Source organism: Lampris incognitus, chromosome 3 (genome assembly GCF_029633865.1).
Source record: "Lampris incognitus isolate fLamInc1 chromosome 3, fLamInc1.hap2, whole genome shotgun sequence".
NCBI lineage: Eukaryota > Metazoa > Chordata > Actinopteri > Lampriformes > Lampridae > Lampris > Lampris incognitus.
Genome location: NC_079213.1, coordinates 29430823 through 29445710, shown reverse-complemented (window position 1 = coordinate 29445710; position 14888 = coordinate 29430823). Strand labels below are relative to the sequence as shown.

The 14888-nt window shown below is 52.4% G+C and overlaps 1 protein-coding gene across 1 annotated transcript in view; it reads right to left on the bottom strand.

The window, feature by feature from the left end:
* The window catches only part of LOC130109542 (ankyrin repeat and BTB/POZ domain-containing protein 3-A-like), a 221022-nt gene extending 208640 nt beyond the window's left edge, over positions 1 to 12382 (bottom strand). Inside the window, exon 1 of the mRNA XM_056276480.1 lies at positions 11507 to 12382. Coding sequence (XP_056132455.1) covers positions 11507 to 12356 — 850 coding nt within the window. The 5' untranslated portion in view covers positions 12357 to 12382. The remainder of the gene's footprint in view (positions 1 to 11506) is intronic.
* Positions 12383 to 14888: the final 2506 nt, after the last annotated feature.

Sequence of the window (14888 nt, the reverse complement as noted above, 5' to 3'; positions counted from 1 at the left end):
GGAGTTCCCACAACCAGCAAAACCTCCAGCCACCAAAGAGGAGCTGCTGCAGAGGTATGCGGAGGTCTTCACAGGATTAGGCGAATTTCCTGGAGTTCATCACATACACATTGACCCCAGCGTCACGCCTGTGATTCACGCGTGCAGGAACGTACCACTCTCCATCATGGACTCACTAAGAGAGACACTCACAGACTTGCAGAACAGGAAAGTCATAACTCCTGTCAATGAACCTACAGAATGGGTGAACAGTCTTGTTGCCACAAAGAAAAAAAATGGTGCGCTAAGGGTATGTTTGGATCCTTACAACCTGAATGAGGCAGTCAAGCGTCAACACTACTCCATTCCTACACCGGAAGACGTGCGCAGCAGGCTAACAGGAAAATCCATCTTCTCCATCCTAGATGAAAAGGATGGATACCGGCAGATCAAGCTAGATGAGCCGTCGTCTAAGCTATGCACCTTCAACACGCCGTGGGGCCGGTTCCGCTTCCTCAGACTCCCATTCGGGATCAAATCGGCCAGCGAAGTGTTTCAACAAAAGAACTGTGAGACCTTCGGCGATATCCCAGGTGTGTACATTATAGCACACGACATGATCATCGCAGCGTCATCAGAGCGGGAACACGATGAAATCCTGCAGAAAGTAATGGAGAGAGCCATGACCGCACATGTGAAATTTAACAGGGACAAGATCCAGTTTAAAGTTGATACTGTAAAGTACATGGGACACGTCATCACGGCAGCAGGACAGAAAGCTGACGACACAAAGATCAAAGCGATTGTCGACATGCCAACCCCGGAAGACAAACAAAGTCTCCAACGTCTGCTGGGAATGACAACATTCCTAGCGCAATACATACCAAACGAAGCCTCACTCACGGCACCCCTCAGACAGCTGCTCAAGAAGGATGTAGCGTGGCAATGGTGCCCGCACCACAGCTCAGCGCTAAAGGCACTAAAGACCACCCTCACACAAGCCCCTGTGCTGAGATACTACGATCACAAGCAGCCTCTCACTCTACAAGCAGACTCCTCAAAGGATGGACTGGGAGCCTGTCTGATGCAGGACGACCGCCCAGTGTGCTATGCCTCACGAGCGCTCACCGACACAGAAAAGAGGTACGCACAGATAGAGAAAGAGTTGCTCGCGATAGTGTTTGCTGCTAAGAGATTCCACCAGTATGTCTACGGCAGACCAGTAACTGTCCAGTCCGATCATAAGCCTCTGGAGGTCATCATGCGCAAGCCGCTGAGCAAAGCACCTGCGCGGCTGCAAGGTATGCTTTTACAACTGCAGAGGTATGATCTGAGTGTAACATACACACCAGGCAAGCACATGTACATTGCCGACACACTCTCACGCGCTACAGCTAGCAGAGAAGGTGACCATATTGATGAAAACCCTTGTGATGAGAGAGTTATGTATGCCTTGGATGCCACAGATGCCTTGAGCGAGGAAACACTCAGCCAATTAAAGAAAACAACGGCAGCAGATAGCGTGCTGCAAGCTGTGTGTGAGAAACACAAGAAAGGCTGGCCCATGAAAAAGAAAAGTTTGGACAGAAAACTACACGCCTACTGGGCAGTAAAGGACATTATAAGCATGGAAGATGACATTGTCTTGGTCGGAGACAAAATCATCATACCCCAGAGCTTCAGGAGCACGATTTTGGAGAAGCTGCATCTTGCACACCAAGGAGTGCAGCGCACAAAAGCCAGAGCAAGAAAGTCTCTCTACTGGCCTGGCATGGCACGAGATATAGAGGCAATGGTGGAAAAGTGCGTGCAATGCCAGCAGCTACAGCCCAAACAGAAGGCTGAGCCACTTATGCCGCATCAGGTCCCAGAACTGCCATGGATGAAAGTCGGAGCTGACATCTTCGAGCTACACGGTCAGTCATACCTGTTGTTAGTTGATTACCTAACCAAATATCCTGAAGTGCTCAACATATCTGACAAAACAGCATACACAGTAATCCAGAAGATGAAGTCTGTGTTTGCCAGACACGGGATTCCTAGGGAGATAGTGAGTGACCATGTCCCATTTGTCAGCTATGAGATGAGGTCATTTGCAGCTTCATGGGAGTTCAAGCTCACACACTCCAGCCCAGGTTTTCCCTCTTCAAATGGCATGGCTGAGAGAGCCATAAAGACAGTGAAACATGCGCTGAAGAAGGCAATGCAGACCGGCACTGACCCACATCTGGTGCTGCTGTCACTGAGGAACACACCGGTGACAGGACTGGACGTATCACCTGCACAAATGTAGATGGGGAGAGTTCTACGAAGCACACTTCCGTGCTCCAGTGCTGTGCTGACACAATCAGTCCCACAGCACATTCACAGCAAGATCCGGAACCTGCAGTTCCGCCAAAAACAACGTTACGACCAGCGTACAAAGCCCCTGCCAGTGCTGACCCCAGGAGACACCATACACATGCAAACGCGGCGCGGCTGGGAGCCTGCCGTTGTCCTCCAACAGCGAGATGAACCACGGTCCTACACTGTGCAGACACCGGCTGGGAGGATGCAAAGAAGGAACAGGCGACATTTGAGGAAGATACATCCGAGCCTATTCAGAGACACGGACAGTGAGGAACATTTTGACCCAGAGGTACAACCCTCACCCTCACAAGCGCCTGTGCCAGTCGACTCACCACCACATGACCTGCCACCACACGACCCTCCTCCGGTGACTACAGGCAGTACACCCACATGCTACACAAAGTGCGGCAGAGCAGTTAGGCGCCCTGCCAGATACAATGACTAACCTCAGGGTTCTTTTGTGTGATCATTCAAGTGTTTATTAAGAAAAAAGAAGGTGAAACAAAGAGTACAAGGTGTGTTTAATCTGAAATGTTGCAAGATTGCTGAATGTTCAAAATGTTTACATGCTAACCACCAGAATGTGAAAAGGAAATGGTTTATGTTGTTTAATGAGAGTCATCTGTCATTTTAAAAAATGCTGTATTAATCATTGAAGTATGCAAGTAGAAAAGACTTGTTCAGTGTTAATGCCATAGTGTTAATGGTTCGGTAAAGGGTCTACTGTTGAAGCAACTGATGAGTAGGCCACATCTCAGTTGGAAAATAGGGATGTGGTGTATTGGATCGAGCACTCGGTGCTCGATTGTGTTGGACTGTCACCACTACTGAGTTCTGTAATACACTGGTCGAGCCTAGTAGTGTGTGATGTCTCCGTCAGTAAAGATCAGACTTGTGCCGCATCCTCGTCTCCGTGTACTTAAATATAATAGTGATTAAGTTAGTAACCCACGAATAGTAACACTACAATAGTGTACATAAGAGAAGTCACAACAGTAACATCCTGGAACTGAGACACTTCTTGCCTTCACAGAACCGGTTCTCCCTCCCCTTGCTCGAGGACTGACGTCAGCGCTGCCTGAGACTCATTCAGAAGAAATGCCCCAGCTGGACAGCAGCTCGACTCACGCCGCACCGTCTCGGAGATGTTGAAACTCGCCTCACCGTGACGCACCGAACCCGAAGGCGTGTTGCACCGCGCGTGATGCAGAGAGGTCTCTCGAACCTTCGCTGTTACGAGCTTACGAGCCATCTCAGAGAGCTCATGTGTCCTCAAAGAGGGGAAGAAACAGGGCTGTTTTGCAGTTGCATGAAAAGTATAGCTTGTTTTTTCTTCCATCACCGGGTACTGAGAAGTGAAATCTTTCGTGCCTCGGGTTTGAAACGCCAACAGAAAAGGAAGAAGCAGGGGAGGAGAACAACCGCAGCAGCAGCGAGGGCGGTGGTTGCAGGTGAAGGCTCCAAAACACCCGACGGGGCACGAAGGTGCAGCGCATGCGCAGCTGAGAGCGACCGACGAGTCTGGTTTTCCACCGCAAACGCAGGCGTAGTGATTTAAACCACACGCAGCCACTCGCAGTCTCGCTTTTGATTTAAAAACACAAAACAACACTCAAGACACCCCGGTTTCTGTTTCGCTCCGCCTCACAGCTGAAGGAAGGACAGACAACAGGACAGTTATGAGACAACATTTCCATCTCCGGTGTAACGGTGCGATTCGGAGGATTCACGTGGGCTTTTCAATACTTCCTACAAGCGCCACACTTGACGCAATGGCTAATTTATGAATATCCAATTAGTGAAGGCTTTTGCATGTGCCCACTTAGATGTAAAAAAAAATATCCCCAGTAAAGATAGGGGGCGTCCGGGTAGCGTGGCGGTCTATTCCGTCGCCTACCAACACGGGGATCGCCGGTTCGAATCCCCGTGTTACCTCCGGCTTGGTCGGGCGTCCCTACAGACACAATCCACTCTGTGCATAACTGTAATCCACTGACTTCCGGTTTCTACCGCAGCGGTTTCCTGTTTGTTTGGCGCGTGCTATTGACAATGGCATATTGCCTGCAAGATTCACCATGGAGAAATGTCAACGACGTGCACAGATCCTCCCACGCGCTACGTCCCCCTGGCGAAACTCCTCACTGTCAGGTGAAAAGAAGCCGCTAGCGACCTCCACGTGTATGGGAGGAGGCATGTGGTAGTCTGCAGCCCTCCCCGGATCGGCAGAGGAGGATGGAGCAGCGACCGGGAGTGGGGCTCGTAAGAGTGGGATAATTGGCCGGATACAATTGCGGAGAAAAAGAGGGGGAACCCCCCCAAAAAAGATATGCAACATCCTGTTTTATTTAATTATTTTGATGATTCCCTCCCCTTTTAACCCCAATTTGGCACGTGCACAGTTCCTTGTTTGAAAAAGGCCCCGTCGCTGTACGACCCCTGCGGTGGTTCTGGGCAGGATGCAGACGTGCGTCCACGTGCATCCTCCGATGTGCCAGACGACCGACCGCCTCTTTTCACCTCGGGTAACTTTAACGAGCGTGGCACAGGACATGAGCGGACGCCTGAGTACACGAAAGCGGAAGTCTCCGTCAGAACGGGCGGCACCAGGCTTTTACGACGCGTGTCACGGCAGCAGCAGGCTGGCCAGGACCAGCTGGTGCCGCGGGTGCTGCCGTATTTGCAACAGGAGGAGAAATGAGGTCATTTACGATTTGGGCCAACTCACGCCTACTGATTTCTAATCTGCAGCCAGCCACCGAGGTGCGGGTACGGGAGGGCGGGGGCAGCTCTTCAAAGACAGTCGACTCGATTACCCGTCAGCCACCTGTTGGACGCACGTGCCACTCTTCAAAGGGTCAACAGATGGAATGCATTTCACGCAACAGCGCCGGCGTTGTCTTCCAGCGGATCCACCGGAGGCGTGTGGAAATGTGTTGATGGAGGGTTAGCGAGGTAATGAGGGCTTCTGCAATGTCGCCGTGTTTCTCTCCCCCCCCCTCTATCTATGCCATTAGGCATTTTAAAGTAATTAATTCCAGCCCTTTTCTGATTTTGTTGATGGAAGCAGTCAGATACAGAAATATACAGATCTGCCTATAACGTCATAGCGTACACAGAAATGTGGGAAAATACCACTTCGTTTTGGTTTACTGACTATCTAAAAAGCCCTGTGATGGGCTGGCGGCCCGTCCAGGCCAGGGTGTCTCCCCGCCTGCCGTCCAGTGGCTGCTGAGATAGGCTCCAGCATCCCCGAGAGAGCGGGATAAGCGGTTTGGATAATGGATGGATGGATGGATTATGGAAGCATGAGTGTGCAGCACTGTGCCGACATGCTTCCCCTGCTCCGCCTCACCGCTGTGTGGTGTCTGTCGGTGCTGGATGCAGATGCCACATATCGATGGTGCATATATACATAGACCATGAGTCCAAATTAACCTTGAGACTGCTGGCCTCAAAGGCCGATCAGGTCAACTAGGACCCTCGGCTCGGTGGGACTTCAGAAAGAACGAGAGGAATGGGGGATCTTTGCTCTTCCCAGCTCCCTCGCGTTTTCCCGTTGCTAATTTCTGATCTTAATGACTACCAGATAAGCGCGGGCGTTAATTAATGAGAGAGGCGTGGTAATTATATCTCAAAGGGACCAGAGCCAGTACCCTCTTCCCACCCACCCATTCACCACCACCAATCACCACCCACCACCATCCGGCTGACACTGCTCCCCTCCTTCCCTTTTATTTTCTCCCATCACAACAGTGGACATTCCCCCCCACCACCACCACCTGCCTCTCATCGTCTCCTGAACCTCCGCACTACATGTGGACATGGAGGGATGACACCCCTCGCCCCCGCGCGCTCTGGCAAACCCCTAAAAAAGGAGCCTATATTCTAAAATAGAGGCAATACACTACGAGGGGGCGATAATCGCATATGGTGGTTAATCACCTGTCAGCGGCGCTGTATCAGGATGAACAGTATGAGGATGAACAGCATCAGGATGAACAGTATGAGGATGAACAGCATCAGGATGAACAGTATCAGGATGAACAGCATCAGGATGAACAGCATCAGGATGAACAGTATCAGGATGAACAGAATCAGGATGAACAGCATCACGATGAACACTATCATGATGAACAGCACCAGGATGAACAGTATCAGGATGAACAGTACCAGGATGAACAGTATCAGGATGAACAGCATCATGATGAACAGTATCAGGATGAACAGTATCAGGATGAACAGCATCAGGATGAACATTATCAGGATGAACAGCATCAGGATGAACATTATCAGGATGAACAGTATCAGGATGAACAGCATCAGGATGAACAGCATCAGGATGAACCAGTATCAGGATGAACAGCATCAGGATGAACAGTACCAGGATGAACTGCGGTTATACTTTACATTACCCAGCAGGGCAGCGTGGCGAACCGCAGCTGGATTCTTTAACGCGCCAGATGCCCGTATATACATCGGTATCATGTCGCATCCCATGTGATCATCACCACGGTATCGTTTTACGTATCGCCCGGCGCCGAAGCAAACTGGGCTTTTTTCCTGTGTCGGGTTCGAAGCCCAGGAAGAAGAGGCCACAGTTCTACCAGTAACCCTCACAAGTGAGATCCCTGAAACGAGCAGGACATAGATGCCACGGTGAGTGGGCGAATGCTGGGGGATGGATAGAGCTCATAAAACTGACGAGAGCGAGAGAGAGCGCGAGAGAGAGAGACAGAGAGCGAGAGAGAGAGAGATGAGGGGAAAGGATGGAGGGCAAAGTTGCTTTAAAAAAAAGAAGCAAGTTAACGAGGCCCCGCTGTCTGCTGAGCGGCCGCCGCGGCGGAGAACATGAAGGGAGGGCGGCCATGTGACCTTCCGCCCTGGTGAAATCACCAACGCATGAAAATACCCTGCGACCAGCTTGCCCGCATGGGCGCTCGCAACCTCCACCGGAACGACGGCAATCTGTCGCTCATCAGTGGGTCCACCCTGGGGGGGAGGTGGGGGGGGGCAGAAAATAATAAGACAGCGGACAACAGTGGACTCGCAAGTGTCATGGGGGTGATGTGGTTATGACTCCAGGTTATTAAAACACCAAGGGAAGAAGATAGACCAAAACATACTGGAGGAGGCGGGGGGGGGGGCTGGAGGGATGGGATGGGGGGGGCTGGAGGAATGGGATGGGATAGGGGGGTGCTGGAGGGATGGGATGGGGGGCTGGAGGAATGGGATGGGATGGGGGGGCTGGAGGGATGGGATGGGGGGGCTAGAGGAATGGGATGGGATAGGGGGGTGCATACCCCGGTGCTGATTTGATAACCCAACTAGGCAATTCCATTATTATGTTGTGTCACCATGGCCCGGCGGTGCTTTGCACCCGAACCGTGGGGTAGGTCACGGCACGCGACAGGCACGATCAGATCCGGTCCGGCCGTTTGGGAGTCCGGGATCAAACGCCGCTCGCGGGGCAGGACTGAACAGCTGATCACCGCGCGCTTCTCCTCGCCGCCGTTCGTCTGCTGATATGTTAACAACACGGCACGTCCTTTATAGCGACCTTCGCGGGTTTGAGTCCTGCGTTGTGGGTTGTTGCACCGGGACAGGCCGGCCTGCAGCTTCCCAGAGACCCCGCCCCCCTTTCTCTGGTTTACAGGCATTTCTTCAGCTCCTCGTGATGATGAAAGAATGAAATAATACTCGTCTCTCAAGCAGTAGTGGATCTAGAGATTTTTTCCTGGGGTGGCAAAGGGGTGGCAAGACTGTGTCCCAGAGGTGGCAGCTGCCACCCCTTGCCACCCTGTAGATCCGCGCCTGTGAGGGGGAGGGGGATTCTAAATCGGCGACTTCTGTTTGAGATGAGTTTGGTGCGGGTCTCATTGACCTTCACCATGCATGTACATAAAATATACTTTAAAAACATATTATCTGATTTATAAATGGGGTGGCAACAGGGGTGGCAAGACTGTGTCCCAGAGGTGGCAGCTGCCACCCCTTGCCACCCTGTAGATCCGCCCCTGCTCTCAAGTTGTCCCTTTCTCTGTTACCGCCCCCACACACACCTCACCCCCCCCCACCTCTGAGTGGAGACAATGCAAGAAAGACACAACAGACGAAAACAGAAAACACCCGCGTGTGTCATGAGAGTGTGTGAACCTGCAGGGGGGGTGGTGTAGCTGCAAGTCTGATGATGACGTCTGAAACACGGCGGCTTCTGACGAGATTGTGCGCAACAAAGATGACACCGCCGTCAGAGTATATAAATGCAATGGGTGACAAAGGCCACGCACGCAGCTTCTGCAAACTCAATCCCTTGTGTGTGTGGGGGGGGGGGGTTGTGTGTGCAAAAGAAAGAAGTGCTTGTAAATGCTCTCCTTCCTTGTTTTTGCATGATAAGTCATTGCATGAGGTCATCCGGTTTTATCTACGTGCAGATTGCCTCCTCCTCTGCACCAGACGGAAGTAGTGTTTTTTAGCCGATGCCTGAGCACGTCGTTACCAGCAGCGTGCGCCGCGTCGTGTTGCTGTGCATTTGACAGATAAACCCCGAGAACCACTTGAAATGCACATCGGAACGGGTGGGATTAGCACCGTACCCAGCACCCTGGTTTCCGCTGCTCCTGCAGGAGAACACCTTGGGGGAATATTCATCTTCAACACAGGTTTGACGACGAATCAACACAAGAACCACAACAGCGTCCCGCTGAGCAAATACAACACTAGATGTGTGTTGTTTTTATGACCTTTCTGCTGTCAGACTGCACGACACGCACTCGCAGTCACACAGTGTTCCCCGCATTATCTCTCCAGGCATGCAAACAAAAAGTTAAGTTAAGCCCAAAATGAACTTCCATAAAACCTCTGCAAAAGGGGTTCCCAAGGAGCCCTTCGGGACTATCATCATAGATACAGTTTTAGGTGTTTTAGTGCCCTTTGACCCTTAGAGGAAACCCTGACAAGCCCCTATTTTACAGTATGGGCTATATCATGAATTGGTGTATTATGAGCGTTAAGATCAGAAGGATGTGTTTGTGTGTGTGTGTGTGTGTGTGTGTGTGTGTGTGTGTGTGTGTGTGTTCAGTGTTATCGAACCTGCCGGTTGTCTGTTGTGAGGCACAGAGGAAACAAAAACTGATGATAGATAGCGAACCTGAGGTGTAATGACAGATGTGATGCTCAGTAAAGCACATTCAAGTGCCCCCCTCTGTTTATCACAGGCACCCATGTTTCACACAACACTGCTCTGGTCTACAAGTCCAGTCTCATTTCAGAAATCCAGCCCGATAGAATCAAAGCAGACCCAAGTGCTGGACGTCTCGTTTTTAACCCGTTTCCGTCCGCGTGCTCGACAAGCCAAACCTCTTCTGGACCGACCTGCCTCCATTTGCACAGGAAACCCCGCGGTGCCGGTCCAGAGAAGGCATGGCAATATGATGTTGTGTCAATACTGCGCCGTGCTGCTTCGCGCCCTATCAGGGGGAAGCGTTTTATTTAGCAACCCTTCTGCCGCGTGCAGTCGGAGCCAAGTCATTCTCCGAGGCTTTGGATAAAGGAGAGCCAGCCGCCCCTCCTCGAGACAGATTAGTAACATCACGAACCAGGCCGAAACACAACACCGACACAAAACCTGTGTGTGCGCGTGCGCGTGCGTACGTGTGCACGTGCGTACGTGTGCGCGTGCGTTTATGTGTTTGTGCATGCATGCGTTTGTGTGTGTCTGACTGCATGCGTTTGTGTGTTAGTGTGCATGCATGCGTTTGTGTGCGCGTGCGCGTGCATGCGTTTGTGAGTGTGTGCATGTATGCGTTTTGTGTGAGTGTGTGCGCGTGTGTGGGTGTGCAACCCACATGTAGCCAACACAATGCACTTCATAGCGTGTGTGTGTCCTGGTGTCTGCGTGTGTGTGTCCGCCATCACTCTTCCTCTCTCATAAACACGCCATGGAGCGGCTGATGGACCGCGCAGGACGCCAGCATGACAAGTTGACATTATTACCGGCGACGTGAACACAATAGCTTCAAAGAATAAGGGGGGGGGGCGTGTTTGATCTCTGCGGTCATAAATTCCTCTTCGGCCTGTTGCGGCTCCAGGGTGGGTTTGTTTTAATACTCGAGATAGGGAGCCGCTGTTACACAGGTGGGCCTGGAGGTTCGGGGGGGGGGGTGATAAATATTCAAGGCACCGTCAATACTTTTTGTCGTGCTGTGTAATTAGATGAGGAAGATGAGCAGCAGTTATTCCCCCAGCCTAATTATCCAATTATAGCCCAACTGTCGCTTTGCCGACTTTGCAAAATCTCCAAAAAAAAAAAACCCAACCCAAAACCCACCGTGCCGTCAGCTGAACCCCTGTTTCGGTTCGGAGCGCGTGCCATCAGCTAAACCGGTGTTTCGGTTCGAAGCGTGTGCCATCAGCTGAACCCGTGTTTCGGTTCGGAGCGCATGCCATCAGCCGAACCCGTGTTTCGGTTCGGAGCGCGTGCCATCAGGCGTGCCCAAATACCAACCAACAGGTAGTTGGTACCGACCAGGAGAGTCAGACATTATTACCGATGCGATCAAGCGGAATTTTGCACGATATCGATACGGTGTCTGCTGACGTCACAGCTGATGATGTAAGGTCTGGTATCAGGCCAAAACCAGCTCTTAACCAAGACCCCCACAGGGATTTAAGAGCATTTCAGGTATCAGATTATCTTTATCATTACACATCCAAACTGTATCACAACAACATCCGAATTTCATCCCAACACAACCAGTGGTCGATCTGTACCACCGCATTTCAGCGGGGTCCGGCGGGGGCAGGAGGGGAGGGGGCTTAAGATCACCTTTCTAACTACTTCAGAGATTAGCAGGGACACGCGCCTCCTCACTCTTCTGGGATTTGGGGATGGGGGAGATGCCACGGCCAAGGCTTCAGGGCTGCAAACCTCTAACATGGCACAGAGTTCCTCATACATACCAAACCTCCTCGGTTAAGACATGTCCCGTGGCACTACTAACCCAAAAGTAGGGGTGGCGGTTTGACCAAGGGTTGGGGGAGCGGGGCTGGGGGGGGGGCACATCGACCCCCTGGAAACAACATCATTTAAAAAAAAAGAAGAAGAAGAAGGGGAGAAACAATATCTCTGCTCAGCCCCCCCTGAGGAGTGGGGTGGGGGGGGCAGTTCGGTTTGTCTTACCGCTTGCGTTCTTGCCACATATGAGGTGCTGGTAGGGCTGCAGCAGACCCCAGATCTCCGAGTCGTTGTTGACGGCTTGCTCCAGCGACTCCGGCGTCAGCGCGGGCACCCCGTTGCGCTGCACGCGGCCGAACACCTCCCTGAACAGGCTCTCCACGCACGCCGTGAGGTAGATGGCGGCGTGCTCGTGCACCCTGAGCGCCAGGCGGCTGTCCACCATCCACCTGAAGACCCGCCCCACGGAGAGCACCAGTCCGCAGCGCGCCGACTTGCCCCGGCTGAACCGGTCGCCGGTGCTCATGTTGTACAGCGACAGCGCGCCGAGGGCCGCCGTGATGCAGTTGACCGAGACGGTCCACGACAGCACCGCCCGGACGGCGCTCTGGATCTCGTGTTTGGTGCACTTGGCGTAGCGCAGGCTGAGCCGCTGCGCCTCGCGGGCCACCCGCACTAGCGCCCGGCCGACGAGAGCCGACAGCTTGGCCAGCACTTCCTGGGACGGGCTCCCCGTCGCCGCCGTCAGCTCCGGGTCCCTCCGGAGCGCAGCCTCCACCTCCCCGAGGCTCCACGGCACCTCCTCGAGCTCGGGGAGCTTGGCGCACTGGCCCGAGCACTCCAAGACCTCGGCGTCCTCCGCCAGCACGGTGTTCACCGTGTCCAGGCTGTTCTGTCGGCTGTGCATGGATTCCGTCAGATGCCAGCAGTTGCCCCCATGCGAGTAGGAGAGATGCGTGTCGGAGCAGCACAGCGACACGCTGGACGACCTGACCGAGTCCGCGGCTCCACCATAACCAGAATCAAGCGTCAAATCCTCCAGCGTCCGCACAACTGTCTTACCCTTGCCTGCCATGACTGCACCGCATGCTGCAAGCTATGCGTTCCTTTCCATTTAGATGAACACGGAGCCGGAGTTTGGGTTGCTCCTACCCGGCGCTGCCGCGAGGACCAGAACCAGTATCTCGTCAAGTCAAAATTGGCGAGGTGTTGATGGCGGGGGAGGCGTGCGTCTACTTTTCTGCCAATCCACAGCGTCTTAATGAGTAACTTCGGCGCAGCTTATTCCTCCCAACTTCACGCACCGAGCAGGCGAGCGCTCGCACACACTTGAGGCACTGCATCAGGCGCAGCGCACAACTCTCCGGGGGAGGCGGGGCTACGGGCGCAGCGGGGCCGACATCAGCCAATCGGCAGCTCTGCCGGTCTTGACCGACAGCTGCGCGATACCGTCTTTTTCGCGTGGGCTACCTGGTGATGAGAAAACAACATAGCGCAGCTCCACTGACCGAAGCGCAAATAAACCAATAGAAAAAAAATAGGCCAGGCCAAACGGTTCTGCTGCTGCTGCTACTGCAGGTGGACTGCATCAATCCGGACCCGGCTAACGTTTACTGTGACGGACGTACCCCGATGGAAACGAGCATCATAATGATTTGCATTTGACCAGGTAGCGTTGGGTCCGGATTATCACTGAAGTCTGAAGTTGTTTGCGGAGCCTTTTTATTTGTATTTTTTTAAACAACACTCCCCAAAGTGGCATTTGGTGAAATTCCCGAATATCCCTCCGTATTGTAACGTGCATGGATAAGAAGACACGCTGGCCGCTGGCACGTGGGTCTGATCGGTTAGCGATGCCTCCTGCGGGGCGGGCGATACGGGTTCGCGTCCCGGCTGTGGCGGTTCTCGGGCTGCCCCCCGAATTCGCTACATTGGTGTCAGAAGTGGGATGGAGCGACCGTAAGGCCATCGGAAGCGTAGGCGCCCTGAGGCGTGAAGGAGCTGATATGCCCCGAAGGAGGGGGGGTAGTGTAACGTGCATGGATAGGAAGACACGCTGGCCGCTGGCTCGTGGGTCTGACCCTTTAGTCGAGCGGTTAGCGATGCCTCCTGCGGTGCGGGCGATACGGGTTCGCGTCACGGCTGTGGCGGTTCTCGGGCTGCCCCCCGAATTCGCTACAGTATAAAAGGGTCTCGAGGCACAAAAGATATTCCAGAAAACCACCCAGTTTAGAGTCTGTCTCACTTGGCGGAGCTCGATATGACGTTTCTTCTTTTATTCTGACCTCCTCTTCCGGTTCATACACATGGAGCTGGGGTAGGGCCCTCATCCTAAAGCCTTCCGGTTTGTTCAAAGGACCCCACTGCGATCCATCACGAGCAATTCTGCTGCAAAAAGGAAGAGGTCAGGAACAAACAGTAACGTCCAGGAGTATCTCCAGGATATTCCTGATATTCTCCAGGAAAACCCCAAAACATGCATGTCAGGTCCTGATAACACGTGCAAAACAATAGAAACATTAATCTTGGAGTCTTGCACCCCATTGTTCAGGGGTTGTTAGAGGCCCAGTGATATTGTAGAGTCCAACTACACAGATCCAGTCTTACGACCCTTATATCGTCGTTTTGAGTTCATTTTCTTCTCATATTACAGTTTGTTTGTTGTTGGAATATAGGCAACATCACGAGTCACTTGAACACCGGGGGACGTGCAGAGAGGAACAGTTGGTGGAATGGTGATTCATCCTTCTGATGGGGAATCTTCTTCAAGCTACGTCTGAGCAGGACCAAACCATCTGTCCACACAGCCTTCAATGCCAGAGGCCCCTCATGTTCTTTACGTGACACTGCAGCATCCTGGGTAAAAGACGACACTTTACTAGGCTCTGTGTGTGTGTGTGTGTGTGTTTGTGTGTGTGTGTGTGTGTGTGTGTGTGTGTGTGTGTGTGTGTGTGTGTGTGTGTGTGAGGAGATTAGTTCCAAAATGACATATACGCCATCTGACACCTCAGCATGGGAGTAAGAGGAGTGACGACAAAAAAAAAAATCAACATATCTCGACACTGTGTTGGGAAATGGAGGTAGCATAAGTTCTTACTTGACAACATTTCTGCAGAGTGGGTCATGCATTCTCCTTTACAGATACTGAATCACGATTCCAGGCAATGATCACGCCCCCCCCCCCAGGATGAGTAGATAACATTTTAGAATAGAACTCTGAACTCCAAACAGTCGTCGACATGCGTTGTATTCAAGCATATACGCAGGTATGTACGCATTCATGTGGAGCCATCTGTACACCCGGGACTAGAAAATGTTTCTTCGCATTTGAAACGGGGAATAAAACGGTTTGCTGTGACTTATTCAACCGACTTCCTCCCCAATCCGCCATGGGCTGCAGATGCAATGCAGCACATCTATCTTGCTGACTAACCAGGTGAGAGTGTTGGAGGTGGGCATCTGTCGACCAGTTTCATTCGCATACTGTGGTCCTCCCAAAGCGTGTCCTCTTCTTGTTAAACCTTTGTTGCTTGGAAACAGCAAAATGATCATGATTCTGCAGCCAAAATGATGGATTTTAGTATATAACCAAAGGAAACGGCAGGTC